At 40.5% G+C, this 22,212-nt stretch overlaps 2 protein-coding genes across 2 annotated transcripts in view; both read right to left on the bottom strand.

The window, feature by feature from the left end:
- The window catches only part of LOC110525062 (AT-rich interactive domain-containing protein 3A), a 143,440-nt gene extending 142,465 nt beyond the window's left edge, over positions 1 to 975 (bottom strand). The window contains exon 1 of the mRNA XM_036979195.2: positions 508 to 975. Coding sequence (XP_036835090.2) covers positions 508 to 546 — 39 coding nt within the window. The 5' untranslated portion in view covers positions 547 to 975. The remainder of the gene's footprint in view (positions 1 to 507) is intronic.
- A 4,737-nt stretch (positions 976 to 5,712) lies between these two features.
- On the bottom strand, positions 5,713 to 18,875 carry LOC149982711 (uncharacterized). Its single transcript, XM_090239233.1, is given in 4 exon segments — positions 5,713 to 5,847; positions 5,889 to 5,935; positions 5,938 to 6,025; positions 18,805 to 18,875. Coding segments are annotated over 4 exon segments (318 nt in total). The 3' UTR covers positions 5,713 to 5,735.
- Positions 18,876 to 22,212: the final 3,337 nt, after the last annotated feature.

Below are 22,212 nucleotides of genomic sequence, written 5' to 3'. Positions count from 1 at the left end.
CTGTGGAGGGCGTAGGGGTAAAAAATAACCACTAAAATTGAAAACTATTGTAAGTCATAAACTGTTAAGAAATAACTTAGTAATAAACTGGAAAAACAGCATGGCCATGCGTATTATGCTGCTGTGGCCGGCATTTGGCCACTGGAGTCGATATATCCTAAAACGCGGTTTCTAACGTGTTAAAAGTGCAACATAAATATTCTACAATGTAAACTACTGTATTTCGTAAATGAACCGTGGCTAACAAAGTAACATGTTGTGCTGTATAATGCTGATGTCGCTATAATAGGCTCGTGTGTACTGTGACAAAATAAACATGAACATTAAACCATTGGTATTATTTCTCTATAACGCATCCGAAACGTTCGTGTCAATCAATCTATTGAAGAGTTTAAAATGAAATGTTGTGTCAAAAGTTACTTTACTGTAAATGTGATTTAAACATCTACATACTATTAACAACAACTAATCAACGTGGTTAGAGAAGGAACCCAATGTGATGCTTACCAAAGCAGATTTAGCTGCTAAACTGGTGTCATCAACCATGCTTCGGTAGTCAGATCAGACCGAAATATCAAACAGTTCACGAAGTATCTCCTTTCAATGTTAGATGTGGAAGTATTCCTGAATCCTGATTGAACATCGGGATCCGTGTCTCGATTGGAGAAAACAGAATGATGTGTATAAATGTGGTCGCAGTGATCGAGTCTTTAAACCCTGAAGATTTTGGCAAGAAGTGGCAACTGTAATCAGAATGACCTCTCCAGGCAAAGGATCAGCCCTGTAGTCAGAATGACCTCTCCAGGCGAAGGATCAGCCCTGTAGTCAGAATGACCTCTCCAGGCGAAGGATCGGCCCTTCTGCTCCCATTTGCTAACAACACGTCAATACAGTGATATACGGAGGGCAGGGTCTACTGACGACCTAGGAAATACACTTTAACAACCGCAGAGAACCGACGGATCCCACGTCGCCAAGTGTTGGAAACCATCCAAAAGGGGTCTGTTAATAGGTTACACGTTCTGTAATCTATAAATACATGTTGTTATTCATTAGGCTATTTAGCCTGGACCCAGTCCTATATACACAGACCTAGTCGTTTCACACAACCTCTGGGCCTACTACGTAGGCTACGTACTGTTGTTGTTGTTTTTTCTCTCGACATAAATACATTTAGGGGTTTTGTTTTTTGGTGCAACGTAAAATGTTTAATTCCGTAAAAGAACAAGCAGATAGGTCTACGTGCTTACGTCAGAGCGGGGAAACTGTTTCGCGTTCCATTGCAGGTCATGGCTAGAAGGGGTCCAGCTTTAGTCAAATTAACGTCAAAAGTTTTTTTTATTTGAGTTGCATTTTATATAACCCTTTTCCTAACCTTAACCCAATTATCCTAACCTGCTACATTAATTATCATAGAATGCCTTGTAAGTTATCCTAACTTGCTACGAAAAGTCAAATCTGACGTTAATTTGACAAAAGCTGGATACCTTCTAGTCACTCCCTTCATTGCCAGCGGCAGAATGTTTTTAACATTTCACTCAACTCAACCCATCTAAATGTATAAATGTTGACAGATTACACCTCTCAAAAGTGATCCCATTCCATATGGTAAATTCATTGACACAAAAGCCTACAACCCAGAACCAGAGGACATAGGCCTAGCTAAGCCTACTACTCAGAACCAGAGGACATAAGCCTAGCTAAGCCTACTACTCAGAACCAGAGGACATAGGCCTAGCTAAGCCTACTACTCAGAACCAGAGGACATAGGCCTAGCTAAGCCTACTACTCAGAACCAGAGGACATAAGCCTAGCTAAGCCTACAACCCAGAACCAGAGGACATAGGCCTAGCTAAGCCTACAACTCAGAACTAGAGGACATAAGCCTAGCTAAGCCTACTACTCAGAACCAGAGGACATAAGCCTAGCTAAGCCTACAACCCAGAACCAGAGGACATAGGCCTAGTTAAGCCTACTACTCAGAACCAGAGGACATAAGCCTAGCTAAGCCTACAACCCAGAACCAGAGGACATAAGCCTAGCTAAGCCTACAACCCAGAACCAGAGGACATAAGCCTAGCTAAGCCTACAACTCAGAACCAGAGGACATAGGCCTAGCTAAGCCTACTACTCAGAACCAGAGGACATAGGCCTAGCTAAGCCTACAACACAGAACCAGAGGACATAGGCCTAGCTAAGCCTACAACCCAGAACCAGAGGACATAGGCCTAGCTAAGCCTACAACCCAGAACCAGAGGGCATAGGCCTAGCTAAGCCTACAACCCAGAACCAGAGGACATAGGCCTAGCTAAGCCTACAACCCAGAACCAGAGGACATAGGACTAGCTAAGCCTACAACCCAGAACCAGAGGACACAGGCCTAGCTAAGCCTACAACCGAGAACCAGAGGACATAGGCCTAGCTAAGCCTACTACTCAGAACCAGATGACATAGGCCTAGCTAAGCCTACTACTCAGAACCAGAGGACATAGGCCTTGCTAAGCCTACTACTCAGAACCAGATGACATAGACCTAGCTAAGCCTACAACCCAGAACCAGAGTACATAGGCCTAGCTAAGCCTACAACCCAGAACCAGAGGACATAGGCCTAGCTAAGCCTACAACACAGAACCAGAGTACATAGGCCTAGCTAAGCCTACAACCCAGAACCAGAGGACATAGGCCTAGCTAAGCCTACAACCCAGAACCAGAGGACACAGGCCTAGCTAAGCCTACAACCCAGAACCAGAGGGCATAGGCCTAGCTAAGCCTACAACCCAGAACCAGAGGACATAGGACTAGCTAAGCCTACAACCCAGAACCAGAGGACACAGGCCTAGCTAAGCCTACAACCCAGAACCAGAGGACATAGGCCTAGCCAAGCCTACAACCCAGAACCAGAGGACATAGGCCTAGCTAAGCCTACTACTCAGAACCAGATGACATAGGCCTAGCTAAGCCTACTACTCAGAACCAGAGGACATAGGCCTTGCTAAGCCTACTACTCAGAACCAGATGACATAGACCTAGCTAAGCCTACAACCCAGAACCAGAGTACATAGGCCTAGCTAAGCCTACAACCCAGAACCAGAGGACATAAGCCTAGCTAAGCCTACTACTCAGAACCAGAGGACATAGGCCTAGCTAAGCCTACTACTCAGAACCAGAGGACATAGGCCTAGCTAAGCCTACAACCCAGAACCAGAGGACATAGGAGAATAAAGGTTAATGTGAAAGTAATGAATACAGTCATTTTAACACCGTTTGTATTTTCGTACTCTGAATCATAGACTGTAAAACATAAGGTCTCTGAATATACCTTTGGTACAAGACTAATATGTGCTGATCAACTCCAAAGGAAACACTTATCATTCTAATGACTGTGTTTTTCTAGTATAACGCATTTGTTTAGCTGTATTTATCATGTGTCAATTGTGCTGTTATGTGTTTACTATCTGATCCAAAATGCCACAAACTAAGTTTCCTCTGGGAAAATTAAAGCTATTATTTTCTATTCTCTTCTGTTCTATTCTGTTCACTTCTCTTCTGTTCTAATATATTCTATTCTATTCTATTCTGTTCCATTCTCTTATCTTCTATTCTGTTATTTTCTGTTCTCTTCTCTCCATTTCTATTTTCTTCAGTTCTCTTCTGTTCTATTCTGTTCTGTTCTATTCTTGTCACGTTCGTCATAACGAGGAGACCAAGGCACAGCGTGATAAGCATACATGCTTCTTTTAATGAAGGAAAAACACTAAACATACTAACAAAGAAACAAAACGAATGTGAAGCTAAATAACACGAGTGCTGACAGGCAACAAAACATAGACAATTACCCACAAAACCAAAATGGAAAAAATGGCAACCTAAATAGGATCCCCAATCAGAGACAACGATAACAGCTGCCTCTGATTGGGAACCAACTCAGGCCACCATAGACCTACATTTACCTAGACAAACCAAAACCCCATAGATATACACAGAAAACTAGACTAGAGAAAAACACACATACCACCGTCGTCACACCCTGACCTAACCAAAATAATAAAGATAACTAAGGTCAGGGCGTGACAATTCTGTTCTGTTCTATTATCTTCTGTTCTAATATATTCTCTTCCATTCTCTTCTCTTCTATTCTGTTCTCGTTTGTTCTATTCTGTTCTCTTCTCTTCTGTTCTCTTCTGTTCTCTTCTCTTCTGTTCTATTCTCTTCTGTTCTGTTTTATTATCTTATATTCTGTTCTCTTCTATTCTGTTCTATTCTGTTCTCTTCAGTTATCTTCTATTCTGTTCTCTTCTGTTCTCTTCTATTCTGTTCTATTCTGTTCTCTTCAGTTATCTTATGTTCTATTCTCTTCTGTTCTATTCTCTTCTGTTCTCTTCTATTCTGTTCTACTCTGTTCTCTTCTATTCTGTTCTCTTCTGTTCTCTTCTATTCTGTTCTATTCTGTTCTCTTCAGTTATCTTATGTTCTATTCTCTTCTGTTCTATTCTCTTCTATTTTGTTCTATGCTCTTCTGTTCTATTCTCTTATATTCTGTTCTATTTTGTTCTATTCTCTTCTGTTCTATTCTGTTCTCTTCTGTTCTAATATATTCTCTTCTATTCTATTCTTTTTCATTCTCTTATCTTCTATTCTGTTCTGTTCTATTATCTTCGGTTCTATTCTGTTTTGTTCCTTTCTATTCTGTTCTCTTCTATTTTGTTCTGTTCTGTTCTAATCTGTTCGGTTCTATTCTCTTCTGTTCTCATCTGTTCTGTTCTCTTCTGTTCATTTTTCTTCTATTCTATTCTGTTATTTTCTGTTCTCTTCTGTTTTATTCTCTTCTATTCTATTCCCTTCTATTCTATTCTGTTCTCTTCTGTTCATTTCTCTTCTATTCTATTCTATTCAGTTTTCTTCTCTTCTATTCTGTTCTCTTCTATTCCCTTCGATTCTGTTCTGTTCTATTATCTTCTATTCTGTTCTATTCTGTTCTATTCTGTTCTCTTCTATTCTGTTCTGTTCTATTCTGTTCTCTTCTATTTTCTTCTCTCCTGTTTTGTTCTCTTCAGCTCTCTTCTGTTCTATTCTCTTCTGTTCTATTTGATTCTGTTCTATTCTGTTCTCTTCTATTTTGTTATCTTCAGTTCTCTTCTGTTCTATTCTCTTCTCTTCTGTTCTATTATCTTCTGTTCTATTCTGTTCTAATATATTTTCTTCAATTGTCTTCTATTCTGTTCTCTTATCTTCTATTCTCTTCTATTATCTGCTGTTCTGTTTGGTTCTGTTCTAATATATTCTCTTCCATTCTCTTATATTCTATTCTGTTTATTCTGTTCCATTCTATTTTGTTCTATTCTGTTCTGTTCTATTCTATTCTCTTCTGTTCTCATCTGTTCTGTTTTCTTATCTTCTGTTATATTCTGTTCTCTTCTTTTCTCTTCTATTCAGTTCTATTCTGTTCTATTATCTTCTGTTCTCTTCTGTTCTCTTCTATTTTCTTCTGTTCTAATCTATTTTGTTCTATTCTCTTATCTTCTGTTCTATTATCTTCTGTTCTCTTCTGTTATATTCTGTTCTCTTCTATTTTCTTCTGTTCTAATCTATTCTGTTCTATTATCTTCTCCTCTGTTCTATTATCTTCTATTCTGTTCTATTTTGTTCTAGTCTCTTATCTTCTGTTCTATTCTCTTCAATTATCTTCTGTTCTCTTCTGTTCTAGTCTCTTCTGTTCTATTCTCTTCTCTTCTGTTCTACTCTCTTCTGTTCTGTTCTGTTTTGTTCTCTTCTATTCTGTTCTCTTCTCTTCTACTATCTTCTGTTCTATTCTCTTCTGTTCTATTATCTTCTGTAATGTTCTCTATTGTTATATTCTGTCGTCTTCTGTTATATTCTATTCTCTTCATTTCTCTTCTCTTCTATTATTTTCTATTCTATTCTCTTCTGTTCTCTTCTATTTTCTTCTCTTCTGTTCTCATCTGTTCTAGTCTTTTCTGTTCTCTTCTGTTCTGTTCTCTTCTTTTCTCTTCTATTCTGTTCTATTCTGTTCTCTTCAGTTATCTTATGTTCTATTCTCTTCTGTTCTATTCTCTTCTATTCTGTTCTATTTTGTTCTATGCTCTTCTGTTCTATTCTCTTATATTCTGTTCTATTTTGTTCTATTCTCTTCTGTTCTATTCTGTTCTCTTCTGTTCTAATATATTCTCTTCTATTCTATTCTTTTTCATTCTCTTATCTTCTATTCTGTTCTGTTCTATTATCTTCGGTTCTATTCTGTTTTGTTCCTTTCTATTCTGTTCTCTTCTATTTTGTTATGTTCTGTTCTAATCTGTTCGGTTCTATTCTCTTCTGTTCTCATCTGTTCTGTTCTCTTCTGTTCATTTTTCTTCTATTCTATTCTGTTATTTTCTGTTCTCTTCTGTTTTATTCTCTTCTATTCTATTCCCTTCTATTCTATTCTGTTCTCTTCTGTTCATTTCTCTTCTATTCTATTCTATTCAGTTTTCTTCTCTTCTATTCTGTTCTCTTCTATTCCCTTCGATTCTGTTCTGTTCTATTATCTTCTATTCTGTTCTATTCTGTTCTATTCTGTTCTCTTCTATTCTGTTCTGTTCTATTCTGTTCTCTTCTATTTTCTTCTCTCCTGTTTTGTTCTCTTCAGCTCTCTTCTGTTCTATTCTCTTCTGTTCTATTTGATTCTGTTCTATTCTGTTCTCTTCTATTTTGTTATCTTCAGTTCTCTTCTGTTCTATTCTCTTCTCTTCTGTTCTATTATCTTCTGTTCTATTCTGTTCTAATATATTTTCTTCAATTGTCTTCTATTCTGTTCTCTTATCTTCTATTCTCTTCTATTATCTGCTGTTCTGTTTGGTTCTGTTCTAATATATTCTCTTCCATTCTCTTATATTCTATTCTGTTTATTCTGTTCCATTCTATTTTGTTCTATTCTGTTCTGTTCTATTCTATTCTCTTCTGTTCTCATCTGTTCTGTTTTCTTATCTTCTGTTATATTCTGTTCTCTTCTTTTCTCTTCTATTCAGTTCTATTCTGTTCTATTATCTTCTGTTCTCTTCTATTTTCTTCTGTTCTAATCTATTTTGTTCTATTCTCTTATCTTCTGTTCTATTATCTTCTGTTCTCTTCTGTTATATTCTGTTCTCTTCTATTTTCTTCTGTTCTAATCTATTCTGTTCTATTATCTTCTCCTCTGTTCTATTATCTTCTATTCTGTTCTATTTTGTTCTAGTCTCTTATCTTCTGTTCTATTCTCTTCAATTATCTTCTGTTCTCTTCTGTTCTGTTCTAGTCTCTTCTGTTCTATTCTCTTCTCTTCTGTTCTACTCTCTTCTGTTCTGTTCTGTTTTGTTCTCTTCTATTCTGTTCTCTTCTCTTCTACTATCTTCTGTTCTATTCTCTTCTGTTCTATTCTCTTCTGTTCTATTATCTTCTGTAATGTTCTCTATTGTTATATTCTGTCGTCTTCTGTTATATTCTATTCTCTTCATTTCTCTTCTCTTCTATTATTTTCTATTCTATTCTCTTCTGTTCTCTTCTATTTTCTTCTCTTCTGTTCTCATCTGTTCTAGTCTCTTCTGTTCTCTTCTGTTCTGTTCTCTTCTTTTCTCTTCTATTCAGTTCTATTCTGTTCTATTATCTTCTGTTCTCTTCTATTTTCTTCTGTTCTAATCTATTCTGTTCTATTATCTTCTCATCTGTTCTATTATCTTCTATTCTGTTCTGTTTTGTTCTAGTCTCTTATCTTCTGTTCTATTCTCTTCAATTATCTTCTGTTCTCTTCTGTTCTAGTCTCTTCTGTTCTATTCTCTTCTGTTCTACTCTCTTCTGTTCTCTTCTGTTCTGTTTTATTCTGTTATGTTCTCTTCTGTTCTATTCTCTTATTTTCTCTTCTATTCTGTTATATTCTGTTCAATTCTATTATGTTCTCTTCTATTCTGTTCTCTTCCTTTCTGTTCCGTTCTCTTCTTATCTTTTCTATTATGTAATATTCTCTTCTGTTCATTTCTCTTCTATTCTGTTATTTTCTATTCTCTTCTGTTCTATTCTAAAGGCTTAAGTTTAAAGCTTTGTGTTTACTGTGTTTATATTGTATATATTGTAGTTCTATGTTGACTTTGTGTTTACTGTATTTATATAATATATATTGTAGTTCTATGTTGACTTTGTGTTTACTGTATTTATATAATATATATTGTAGTTCTATGTTGACTTTGTGTTTACTGTATTTATATAATATATATTGTAGTTCTATGTTGACTTTGTGTTTACTGTATTTATATAATATATATTGTAGTTCTATGTTGACTTTGTGTTTACTGTATTTATATAATATATATTGTAAATGGAAATTCCTCTGTATACTGTCCATATATTTGTCTATTGCTGGCAGCACCATTTCACAGAGTCAATTCTGGGTATGGGTTAATGTACTTGGTGAATAAAAGTGATGATGATGAAGTGGAGAAGCTAATACTCTGGTCCTGGATCACTGTGTGCCATTATCTCATCACGATGACCTCATGTGAAACATAACTCCTCTTGTTGTTTTGTCCCCTGGTTACCGACCCCACGTCCCTCTAGGACAGAGAGAGAGACAGTGGGATACTTCTATGACTAAATAGATTACTTTTAATCTGAAGGGAAGACGGTTTGTTCATTGTAAGGAGAACATCAATGGTATGAACTGAAGTGTGATCAAAATATAAATTATTCACATAGAAATGACTGTAAATGTCCAACTATTTTTCAACAAAGTAGGTTGAATATTGAATGTCATTAAGAGATTGAATATATTTGACATGTTCTCTGTTCTCAGCATTATACTGTGATGTAAAGTCCTATATTTCTTTCTCTATTGTAGCAGATAGCAGGTAATAGGTAGCAGGTAATAGGTAGCAGATAGCAGGTAATAGGTAGCAGGTAATAGGTAGCAGATAGCAGGTAATAGGTAGCAGGTAATAGGTAGACGGTAGCAGACAGCAGATAGCAGGTAGCAGATAGCAGGTAATAGGTAGCAGGTAATAGGTAGCAGTTAGCAGGTAATAGGTAGCAGACAGCAGGTAATAGGTAGCAGATCACAGGTAATAGGTAGCAGGTAGGAGGTAATAGGTAGCAGGTAGCAAGTAATAGGTTGCAGATGGCAGGTAGCAGGTGATATGTTGCAGATGGCAGGTAGCAGGTAATATGTTGCAGATGGCAGGTAGCTGGTATTAGGTTGCAGATGGCAGGTAATAGGTAGCAGATAGCAGGTAGCGGTTAGCAGGTAATAGGTTGCAGGTAGGAGGTAATAGGTAGCAGATAGCAGGTAGCGGTTAGCAGGTAATAGGTTGCAGGTAGGATGTAATAGGTAGCATGTAATAGGTTGCAGATGGCAGGTAATATGTTGCAGATGGCAGGTAGCTGGTAATAGGTTGCAGATGGCAGGTAGCTGGTAATAGGTTGCAGATAGCAGGTAGCGGTTAGCAGGTAATAGGTTGCAGGTAGGAGGTAATAGGTAGCAGGTAATAGGTAGCAGGTAGCGGTTAGCAGGTAATAGGTTGCAGGTAGGAGGTAATAGGTAGCAGTTAATAGGTTGCAGATGGCAGGTAATATGTTGCAGATGGCAGGTAGCTGGTAATAGGTTGCAGATAGCAGGTAGCGGTTAGCAGGTAATAGGTTGCAGGTAGGAGGTAATAGGTAGCAGGTAATAGGTAGCAGGTAGCGGTTAGCAGGTAATAGGTTGCAGGTAGGAGGTAATAGGTAGCAGGTAATAGGTTGCAGATGGCAGGTATCAGGTAATATGTTGCAGATGGCAGGTAGCAGGTAATAGGTAGCAGATAGCAAGTAATAGGTAGCAGATAGCAGGTAGAGGTTAGCAGGTAATAGGTAGCAGGTAGCGGTTAGCAGGTAATAGGTTGCAGGTAGGAGGTAATAGGTAGCAGGTAATAGGTTGCAGATGGCAGGTAGCAGGTAATAGGTAGCAGATGGCAGGTAGAAGGTAATAGGTAGCAGGTAGCGATTAGCAGGTAATAGGTAGCAGATAGCAAGTAATAGGTAGCAGATAGCAGGTAGAGGTTAGCAGGTAATAGGTTGCAGGTAGGAGGTAATAGGTAGCAGGTAATAGGTTGTAGATGGCAGGTAGCAGGTAATAGGTTGCAGATGGCAGGTAATAGGTAGCAGGTAGCAATTGGCAGGTAATAGGTTGCAGGTAGGAGGTAATAGGTAGCTGGTAATAGGTTGCAGATGGCAGGTAGCAGGTAATAGGTAGCAGATGGCAGGTAGCAGGTAATAGGTAGCAGAGAGCAGGTAGCGGTTAGCAGGTAATATGTAGCAGGTAGCGGTTAGCAGGTAATAGGTTGCAGGTAGGAGGTAATAGGTAGCAGGTAATAGGTTGCAGATGGCAGGTAGCAGATAGCAGGTAGAGGTTAGCGGTTAGCAGGTAATAGGTTGCAGATGGCAGGTAGCAGGTAATAGGTAGCAGATGGCCGGTAGCAGATAATAGGTAGCAGATAGCAGGTAGCGGTTAGCAGGTAATAGGTAGCAGGTAGCGGTTAGCAGGTAATAGGTTGCAGATGGCAGGTAGCAGGTAATAGGTAGCAGATAGCAGGTAGCGGTTAGCAGGTAATAGGTAGCAGATGTCTTGTGTTTCCAAAATATAATTATATTCCTTCTGTTAGGCCCAACAACAGATTCTAGTCCATCTAATGAATAAGCTAAAGTTGTCATTGATATTGCACTCTATTGCACAATAAAACAGTAAAATACAGTCAAATAAATAATACCCCAAATGGAATTCATTGATGTTCGAAGAGCAAGTTGCAATTTCAGTGTTTTAGAAGAGCACGTCTTCATTTAGTATTGTCTTGAAAGAAACCACTCTCATTCATAACTGTAACTAAACTTCTACAAATGAGAGATCTTGAACCACAATCTATATAACCGCCAGACAAAATGGAGTCATGTTTTTATGAAGCATCGGTATGACATGGTTATCTGTAGATATACAGTATATTATACATCTAGAAGTGTAGGATGTAATTAGGTTAACCCCTGTGGTTACTCAACATTTACCACAATGACTCCTCAATCAGGGTCTGCTGTGATCTTCCAGAGATGATTTGGTTGGAGTAAATGGATAATGAACAAATAGAGAGATGATTTGGGTGGAACAAATTGATAATGTCATCATTAAGACTGGAACTGACATTATTAAGAGTGGAACTGACATCATTAACAGCAGTACTGACATCATTAACAGTGGAACTGACATCATTAACAGTGGATCTAACATCATTAATAGTGGAACTGACATCATTAACGGTGGTACTGACATCATTAACTGTGGAACTGACATCCTTAACAGTGGAACTGACATCATTAAGAGTAGAACTGACATCATTAACAGTGGAACTGACATCATTAAGACTGGAACTGACATCATTAACAGTGGAACTGACATCATTAACAGCAGAAGTGACATCATTAACAGTGGAACTGACATCATTAACAGTGGAACTGACATCATTAACAGTGGAACTGACATCATTAACAGTGGAACTGACATCATTAACAGTGGAACTGACATCAGTAACGGTGGAACTGACATCATTAACAGTGGAACTGACATCATTAACAGTGGAACTGACATCATTAACAGCAGAAGTGACATCATTAACAGTGGAACTGACATCATTAACAGTGGAACTGACATCATGGAACTGACATCATTAAGAGTGGAACTGACATCACTAACGGTGGAACTGACATCATTAACGGTGGATCTGGCATCATTAACAGTGGAACTGACATCATTAACGGTGGAACTGACATCATTAACAGTGGAACTGACATCGTTAAGAGTGGATCTGACATCATTAACAGTGGGACTGACATCATTAACAGGGCAGTTGTTGTTGCCATCCTGTACCTGTCCCGCAGGTGCGATGTTCGGATGTACCGATGCGCGGACAATCAGCTGTCCCACATGTCTCCCTGTAGCGCTGTCTTAGGCGTCTCACAGTAGTCATTGCAATTTATTGCCCTGGCCACATCTGCAGTCCTCATGCCTCCTTCCAGCATGCCCAAGGCGCATTCACGAAGATGAGCAGGGACCCTGGGCATCTTTCTTTTGGTGTTTTTCAGAGTCAGTAGAAAGGCCTCTTTAGTGTCCTAAGTTTTCATAACTGTGACCTTAATTGCCTACAATCTGTAAGCTGTTAGTATCTTAACGACCGTTCCACAGGTGCATGTTCATTAATTGTTTATGGTTCATTGAACAAGCATGGGAAACAGTGTTTAAACCCTTTACAATGAAGAATGTAAAGTTCTTTCGATTTTTACGAACTATCTTTGGAAGACATGGGCCTGAAAAAGAGACGTTTCTTTTTTTGCTGAGATATATATATATATATATATATATATATATATATATATAGATATATATATATATATATATATATATATATTATACAGTACCAGTCAAAAGTTTAGACACACCTACTCATCCAAGGGTTTTTCTTTTTTTTTTCTTTTTTACAATTTTCTACATTGTAGAATAATAATGAAGACATCAAAACTATGAAAAACACCTTGATTTGTTTAACACTTTTTTGGATAGTACATGATTCCTTCCATGTGTTATTTCATAGTTATGTGTTCACTATTATTCTACAATGTAGAAAATAGTAAAAAATAAAGAAAAACCTTTGAATGAGTAGGTATGTCCAAACTTTTGATTGGTAATGTATATTTTTATCTTTATCTTTCCCTCTGCATTGTTGGAAAAGTACCCGCAAGATCCTGCAGGAAGTTGTTGGTAGGTCGTTAGGTTGGAGTTTCGCCTCTAAATAAAGGTTTTACCTCCCTCTTGTGTTGAAAAGAAGGCACTTCTGGTCCAGGAGCTGGAAAAAAAGAAGCTCTAGACATATATTCTGGTAACATAGACATATATTCTGGTAACATAGACATATATTCTGGTAACATAGACATATATTATGGTAACATAGACATATATTCTGGTAACATAGACATATATTCTGGTAACATAGACATATATTCTGGTAACATAGACATATATTCTGGTAACATAGTCATATATTATATTTACATTGCTGATTCAATGATTCATTCAATAATTCAATGCTGATCCAAGTCTCAAGTTTTTGCTCAACTGAGTTAGAATACCTCATAATAAACTGTAGACCATACTATTTACCAGGAGAGTTTTCATCTGGTACTAAGACCTCACGCAACCAGCTGTATAAGGCCGTAAGCAAACAAGAAAATGCTCATCCAGAAGTGGCGCTCCTAGTGGCCGGTGACGTCAATGCAAGTCAACTGAAATCCGTTTTATCTAATTTCTACCAGCATGTCACCTGTGTAACTAGAGGCAGAAAAACTCTATATCACATTTACTCCTGTCACGAACCGGCTCAAAGCCCGTAACAAAGGGAGACAACGTGGAGATAAGGAGTAACAAAATATATATTTATTAACTAAAGCAACTAAGGAAAATATACAATGGTGTGTGTAATCAGTAATCAGTAGTGTAAGTGAGTGTTTTGCATGCATGAATGTGATAATGCAGGGTGTTGAAAGGTGCCAAAGCAAACAAACAAAAGGCCACCAAGAACCACAACACAATCTACAAAGGTGTCTGCATGGAGAGAGTCTCCTCCATGAATGTGGAAGAGGTCTATTTATCCTGGGAGACACCTGGCCCAGGTGTTTCCCATGAAGCTGACAACCCTCCCAACTCCACCCACCGGCATCCTAATAAGGAAACAAGAACAAAGACAGAATACGGCAGACAGAGTGGGAGGGTCGTCACACTCCACACACAGAAACACATACAAGGCTCTTCCTCGCCATCCAATTGGTAAATCTGACCATAATTCTATCCTCCTGATCCCTGCTTACAAGCAAAACCTCAAAACAGGAAGTACCAGTACATGTTAAGCTTCAGGACTGCTTCACTAGCACAGACAGGAATATGCTCCGGCTTCATTAATAAGTGCATCGACGACGTTGTCCCCACAGTGACTTTCTAACAAGAAGCAATGGATTACAGGCAACATCCACACTGAACTAAAGGCTAGAGCTGCCGCTTTCAAGGAAAGGGACACTAATTTGGACATTTGTAAGAAATCTCACAACAACCTCAGACAAACCATCAAAGAAGTAAAGCATACAAACAGAACTAAGATCAAATCCTACTACGCAAGCTGACGCTCATCAGATGTGACAGGGCTTTTAAGCAAACTATCACGGATTACAAAGGCAAACCCAGCCGCGAGCTCCCAGTAACGTTAGCCTAGCAGACAAGCTAAATGCCTTCTATCCTCGGTTCAAGGCAAGCAATACTGAACCATGCATGAGAGCACCAGCACCACCTCCCTCACTAGCTTTAAGCACCAGCTGTCAGAGCAGCTCACAGATCACTGCACCTGTACATAGCTCATCTGTAAATAGTCCATCCAATCTTACTCATCCCCATACTGTATTTATTTATTTATCTTGCTCCTTTGCCTCCAGTATCTCAACTTGCACATTCATCTTCTGCACATCCTACCATTCCAGTGTTTAATTGCTATATTGTAATTACTTTGCCACCATGGCCTATTTATTGCCTTACATCGCTTATCCTACCTCTTTTGCACACGCTGTATATATACTTTTTCTACTGTATTATTGGTTGTAAGTTTGTTTATTCCATGTGTAACTCTGTGTTGTTGTTTGTGTTGAACTGCTTTGCTTTATCTTGGCCAGGTCGCAGTTGCAAATGAGAACTTGTTCTCACCTAGCCTACCTGGTTAAATAAAGGTGAAATACATTTTCTTTTTAAATTTAAAAATAAACCAGCTGTTCCAGACGACTGTGATCTCGCTCTCCTTAGCCGATGTGAGTAAGACCCTGAAACAGGTTGACATTCACAAGGCCGCGGGCCACACGGATGACCAGGACTCAGAGCAGCGGCTGACAAGCTGGCGGACGTATTTTCAACCTCGCCATGACCCACTCTTTAAGACCTACATGTTTCAAGCAAACCACCATAGTCCCTGTGCCCAAGAATGCCAAGGTAACCTGTCTAAATGACTATCGTAGCCATGAAATGCTTTGAAAGACTGGTCGTGGCTCACATCAACACCATCATCCCAGAAACCCTAGACCCACTCTAATTTGCATACCGCCCCAACAGATCCACAGATGACGCAATCTCTATTGTACTCCACACTGTCCTCTCCCACCTGGACAAGAGGAACACCTACGTGAGAATGCTGTTCATTAACTACAGCTCAGCGTTCAACAACACAGTGCTCTCCAAGCTCATCACCCTAGGACTTAACACCTCCCTCTGCAAATGGATCCTGGGCATCCTGACGGGCCGCCCCCAGGTGGTGAGGGTAGGCAACAACACATCCTCCATGCTGACCCTCAACACGGGGTTCCCTCAGGGATGCGTGCCTAGTCCCCACCTGTACTCCATATTCACCCACAACTGCGTGGCCACGCACGCCTCCAACACCATGATTTAAGTTTACTGACAACACAACGGTGGTAGTCCTGATCACCAACGATGATTAGAACGCCTAAAGAGAGGAGGTCAGTGACCTGGCAGTGTGGTGAGAGGACAACAACCTCTCCCTCAACGAGGAGCTGATCGTGGACTACAGGAAATGGAGGGCCGAGCACGCCCCCATCCACATCGACAGGGCTGCAGTGGAGCGGGTAGTGTACTTCCAAGTTCCTGTGTCCACATCACATCAAGTCTGGAACCAACAGGACCCTGAACTGATTCTACCCCCAAGCCATAAGACTACAAAATAGCTAACCAAATAGCTAACTGGACTATCTGCATTGTTATCGTTACTCATTGTGTATTTATTCCACATGTTATCATTTTTTTCTATAGTTTCCTCTCTGCCTTGTTGGGAAGGGCTCATAACGGTCGTAAGTTTCACTTCTACAACATTTTATTTGATGTAACACTACATATGTATTATTTACTGGAGTCTTGATATAGCTCACGCTAATATATCTACTGCTGGACAGAATTTCTAATGAAATGCATACTGTTACACCATGGGTTGTTAATTGGACATTTCTTGATTTCTTCTTGTTATTTCAGTTTTTTAATTTGTTATTATTTGTGTATTTTATTATTTGTGATATTTAAATGCATTATTAGTAACTAGTAACATAAGCATTTCGCTGCACCTGCTATAACATCTGCTAAACTGTGTACGCGACTAATAAACTTTTATTTTATGTGATTTTGATTCATGACGGCAGAACGAAAAAGGATGTAATTGTTTTCAACGACTAAAAGTTTAATTTGATCATGACCAAACCGGTTTTTGTTCTTCTTCTATGGTATAATGGTGGTCCGCAAACAAACACCACCACCTACTGGACGGGGTGAAAACGGATAAATAATAGGGGAAAAACACGTTCCAAAAGTAAACAGACTCCTTCAGTCTGAGTCTATTCAGATCCCTACAGAGGCTCGGGTGTCTGAGAGGAGGGAACCACTTCATTCAGTGTTCCCTGCAACGTTTTGCCATGAAGATCCCAAAATATTTTCTCCATAGGGTCATAGGGTCATCTTCACAATGATGTCAAGTTTCTTCCATTGTTTTATTCGTTTGCCCAGGGCAATTTATCACTTGCACCATGAAAAAGCCAGACTACGGTTTGCAACTGCACATGGGGACAAAGATCGTACTTTTTGGACAAATGTTCTCTGGTCTGATGTAACAAAAATAGAACTGTTTGGCCATAATGACCATCGTTATGTTTGGAGGAAAAAAGGGGAGGCTTGCAAGCCAAAGAACACCATCCCAACCGTGAAGCACGGGGGTGGCAGCATCATGTTGTGGGGGTGCTTTGCTGCAGGAAGGACTGGTGCACTTCACAAAATAGATGTCATCATGAGGATGGAAAATTATGTGGATATATTGAAGCAACATCTCAAGACATCAGTCAGGAAGTTAAAGCTTGGTCGCAAATGGGTCTTACAAATGGACAATAACCCCAAACACACTTCCAAAGTTGTGGCAAAATGGCTTAAGGACAACAAAGTCAAAGTATTGGAGTAGCCATCACAAAGCCATGACCTCAATCCTATATCCTCAATCCTTGTGGCCAGAACTGAATAAGCGTGTGCGAGCAAGGAGACCTACAAACCTGACTCAGTTACACCAGCTCTGTCAGGAGGAATGGGACAAATTTCACCCAACTTATTGTGGGAAGCTTGTGGAAGGCTACCCGAAACATTTGACCCAAGTTAAACAATTTAAAGGCAATGCTACCAAATACTAATTGAGTGTTTGTAAACTTCTGACCCACTGGGAATGTGATGACTGAAATAAAAGCTGAAATAAAATAATTCTCTCTACTATTACTCTGACATTTCACATTCTTAAAATAAAGTGTTGGTCCTAACTGATCTGAGACAGGGAACTTTTATTCGTATTAGATGTCAGGAATGGTGAAAAACTGAGTTTAAATGTATTTCGCTAAGGTGTATGTAAACTTCCAACTATCTCCCAATGTAAATTCTTAGAATGTGTCTTTTGCCTCTGGGGTTACTAACATCATGCCATTAGTTTTCTTTTGAAGACTTACACTGCAGTAGGGAGAGTGGTAGAAGCACTTGAATTGACCAACGGTGTGTGATGTCCATGTGAAAACAGTGCTTCAGGTTTACCTCCATTTCGAGGCCCTTAAAAGTAATGGTTATTCCTTCTCATGCCATAAAGGTGGGAACCATCATAATGATTATGGACCTTGACCATGTTTTACTGTGAAATGAAATCTGTTGTTTTGAATTGACCATGTTTTACTGTGACATGAAATGTGTTGTGTTGAATTGACCATGTTTTACTGTGAAATGAAATGTGTTGTTTTGAATTGACCATGTTTTACTGTGACATGAAATCTGTTGTTTTGAATTGACCATGTTTTACTGTGAAATGAAATCTGTTGTTTTGAATTGACCATGTTTTACTGTGACATGAAATGTGTTGTGTTGAATTGACCATGTTTTACTGTGAAATGAAATCTGTTGTTTTGAATTGACCATGTTTTACTGTGACATGAAATCTGTTGTTTTGAATTGACCATGTTTTACTGTGAAATGAAATCTGTTGTTTTGAATTGACCATGTTTTACTGTGAAATGAAATCTGTTGTTTTGAATTGACCATGTTTTACTGTGAAATGAAATCTGTTGTTTTGAATTGACCATGTTATACTGTGACATGAAATCTGTTGTTTTGAATTGACCATGTTTTACTGTGACATGAAATCTGTTGTTTTGAATTGACCATGTTTTACTGTGAAATGAAATCTGTTGTTTTGAATTGACCATGTTTTACTGTGAAATGAAATGTGTTGTTTTGAATTGACCATGTTTTACTGTGACATGAAATGTGTTGTGTTGAATTGATTAATCTGTTGCATCAAAGTGATTAATCTGTTGCATTGAATTGATTATTCTGTTGTACTGAATTGATTATTCTGTTGTACTGAATTGATTAATCTGTTGTATTGAATTGATATATCTGTTGAATTTAATTGATTATTCTGTTGTACTGAATTGATTAATCTGTTGTATCAAAGTGATTAATCTGCTCTGTTGAATTGATTAATCTGCTGTGTTGAATTGATTAATGGTGTCAAAGTATGCTGCTGTGTTTTTTTGTAAAGCTTGTATTTTGCCTTTGACAATATCAAGACAAATGGATCAGTTAATCGATTATTTAATTGAACCTTTTCCCGCTTGGGTGGATGGGCTGTTGTAATGTGGCCCTGTGCAGTTGTTTACGGCATAAAGTTCCTATTGAGAGCAGAATCTCCAGGGAACAATGCTGAGATCTTGATGTCCTGGCAGCACATTCCAACCTACGCAATCTACAAAAATGACCTTCAGCCCTCACAAAGGACAGATTCTAAAGGCAATTTAAACTGTTGACTTAAATCTTGTGAAGAAAGCAAGATGAATGTTGATCTGCCTTGGACAGGATCCTCTGACCACTTTGTCTTATATGATGTGGTTCTGCTGGACGACCTGGAGCTGGACAGGTACAATCTGGACGGGTACAATCTGGACAGGTAAAATCTGGACAGGTACATTCTGGACAGGTACAATCTGGAAGGGTACAATCTGGACAGGTAAAATCTGGACAGGTACATTCTGGACAGGTACAATCTGGAAGGGTACAATCTGGACAGGTACGATCTGGACAGGTACATTCTGGAAGGGTACAATCTGGAAAGGTACAATCTGGACAGGTACATTCTGGACAGGTACAATCTGGACAGGTACAATCTGGACAGGTACATTCTGGAAGGGTACAATCTGGACAGGTACAATCTGGAAGGGTACATTCTGGACAGGTACAATCTGGAAGGGTACATTCTGGACAGGTACAATCTGGACAGGTACAATCTGGAAGGGTACAATCTGGACAGGTACATTCTGGACAGGTACAATCTGGACGGGTACAATCTGGACAGGTACAATCTGGAAGGGTACAATCTGGACAGGTACAATCTGGACAGGTACAATCTGGACAGGTACAATCTGGATGGGTACAATCTGGACAGGTACATTCTGGAAGGGTACAATCTGGACAGGTACAATCTGGAAAGGTACAATATGTTATTTAAATAAATGATAATACATTTATCCCAAGCGATATTTCATTTTGAAGTGTACAGAAAATGTACAGGCATGGCAAAAAGTTTGCCCACTGGACAGACCAAGGAAAGACTATGGTGAGGAGGGAACTGGACAGACCAAGGAAAGGCTATGGTGAGGAGGAACTGGACAGGCCAAGGAAAGGCTATGGTGAGGAGGGAACTGGACAGACCAAGGAAAGGCTATTGTGAGGAGGGAACTGGACAGACCAAGGAAAGGCTATGGTGAGGAGGGAACTGGACAGACCAAGGAAAGGCTATGGTGAGGAGGGAACTGGACAGACCAAGGAAAGGCTATGGTGAGGGGGAACTGGACAGACCAAGGAAAGGCTATGGTGAGGAGGGAACTGGACAGACCAAGGAAAGGCTATGGTGAGGGGGAACTGGACAGACCAAGGAAAGGCTATGGTGAGGAGGGAACTGGACAGACCAAGGAAAGGCTATGGTGAGGAGGGAACTGGACAGACCAAGGAAAGGCTATGGTGAGGAGGGAACTGGACAGACCAAGGAAAGGCTATGGTGAGGGGGAACTGGACAGACCAAGGAAAGGCTATGGTGAGGGGGAACTGGACAGACCAAGGAAAGGCTATGGTGAGGGGGGAACTGGACAGACCAAGGAAAGGCTATGGTGAGGAGGGAACTGGACAGACCAAGGAAAGGCTATGGTGAGGGGGAACTGGACAGACCAAGGAAAGGCTATGGTGAGGAGGGAACTGGACAGACCAAGGAAAGGCTATGGTGAGGAGGGAACTGGACAGACCAAGGAAAGGCTATGGTGAGGGGGAACTGGACAGACCAAGGAAAGGCTATGGTGAGGGGGGAACTGGACAGACCAAGGAAAGGCTATGGTGAGGAGGGAACTGGACAGACCAAGGAAAGGCTATGGTGAGGGGGAACTGGACAGACCAAGGAAAGGCTATGGTGAGGGGGGAACTGGACAGACCAAGGAAAGGCTATGGTGAGGGGGAACTGGACAGACCAAGGAAAGGCTATGGTGAGGGGGAACTGGACAGACCAAGGAAAGGCTATGGTGAGGAGGGAACTGGACAGACCAAGGAAAGGCTATGGTGAGGGGAGAACTGGACAGACCAAGGAAAGGCTATGGTGAGGAGGGAACTGGACAGACCAAGGAAAGGCTATGGTGAGGAGGGAACTGGACAGACCAAGGAAAGGCTATGGTGAGGAGGGAACTGGACAGACCAAGGAAAGGTTATGGTGAGGGGGAACTGGACAGACCAAGGAAAGGCTATGGTGAGGAGGGAACTGGACAGACCAAGGAAAGGCTATGGTGAGGGGGAACTGGACAGACCAAGGAAAGGCTATGGTGAGGAGGGAACTGGACAGACCAAGGAAAGGCTATGGTGAGGAGGGATCTGGACAGACCAAGGAAAGGCTATGGTGAGGAGGGAACTGGACAGACCAAGGAAAGGCTATGGTGAGGGGGAACTGGACAGACCAAGGAAAGGCTATGGTGAGGAGGGGACTGGACAGACCAAGGAAAGGCTATGGTGAGGGGGAACTGGACAGACCAAGGAAAGGCTATGGTGAGGAGGGAACTGGACAGACCAAGGAAAGGCTATGGTGAGGGGGGAACTGGACAGACCAAGGAAAGGCTATGGTGAGGAGGGAACTGGACAGACCAAGGAAAGGCTATGGTGAGGGGGAACTGGACAGACCAAGGAAAGGCTATGGTGAGGGGAGAACTGGACAGACCAAGGAAAGGCTATGGTGAGGAGGGAACTGGACAGACCAAGGAAAGCCTGTGGTGAGGAGGGAACTGGACAGACCAAGGAAAGGCTATGGTGAGGAGGGAACTGGACAGACCAAGGAAAGGCTATGGTGAGGAGGGGACTGGACAGACCAAGGAAAGGCTATGGTGAGGAGGAACTGGACAGACCAAGGAAAGGCTATGGTGAGGGGGAACTGGACAGACCAAGGAAAGGCTATGGTGAGGAGGGAACTGGACAGACCAAGGAAAGGCTATGGTGAGGAGGAACTGGACAGACCAAGGAAAGGCTATGGTGAGGAGGGAACTGGACAGACCAAGGAAAGGCTATGGTGAGGAGGAACTGGACAGACCAAGGAAAGGCTATGGTGAGGAGGGAACTGGACAGACCAAGGAAAGGCTATGGTGAGGAGGAACTGGACAGACCAAGGAAAGGCTATGGTGAGGAGGGAACTGGACAGACCAAGGAAAGGCTATGGTGAGGGGAGAACTGGACAGACCAAGGAAAGGCTATGGTGAGGAGGGAACTGGACAGACCAAGGAAAGGCTATGGTGAGGAGGGAACTGGACAGACCAAGGAAAGGCTATGGTGAGGAGGGAACTGGACAGACCAAGGAAAGGCTATGGTGAGGGGGGAACTGGACAGACCAAGGAAACATCGTCATGAATTTGGAAAATATTAATCAAAATAATAAAAAACAATTTAATGGTCCCAAATGTACTTTAGACTAGAGTAAGTTAAATGGTGACCTGATTTTTATAGACTGTGTCAAATATATCTGAGGACCATGCCTATGCCCAGAAGAG

Source organism: Oncorhynchus mykiss, chromosome 6 (assembly GCF_057628025.1).
Source record: "Oncorhynchus mykiss isolate SJ-2025 chromosome 6, ASM5762802v1, whole genome shotgun sequence".
NCBI classification, from domain to species: Eukaryota; Metazoa; Chordata; class Actinopteri; order Salmoniformes; family Salmonidae; genus Oncorhynchus; species Oncorhynchus mykiss.
This window is presented reverse-complemented; position numbering and strand designations above follow the sequence as displayed.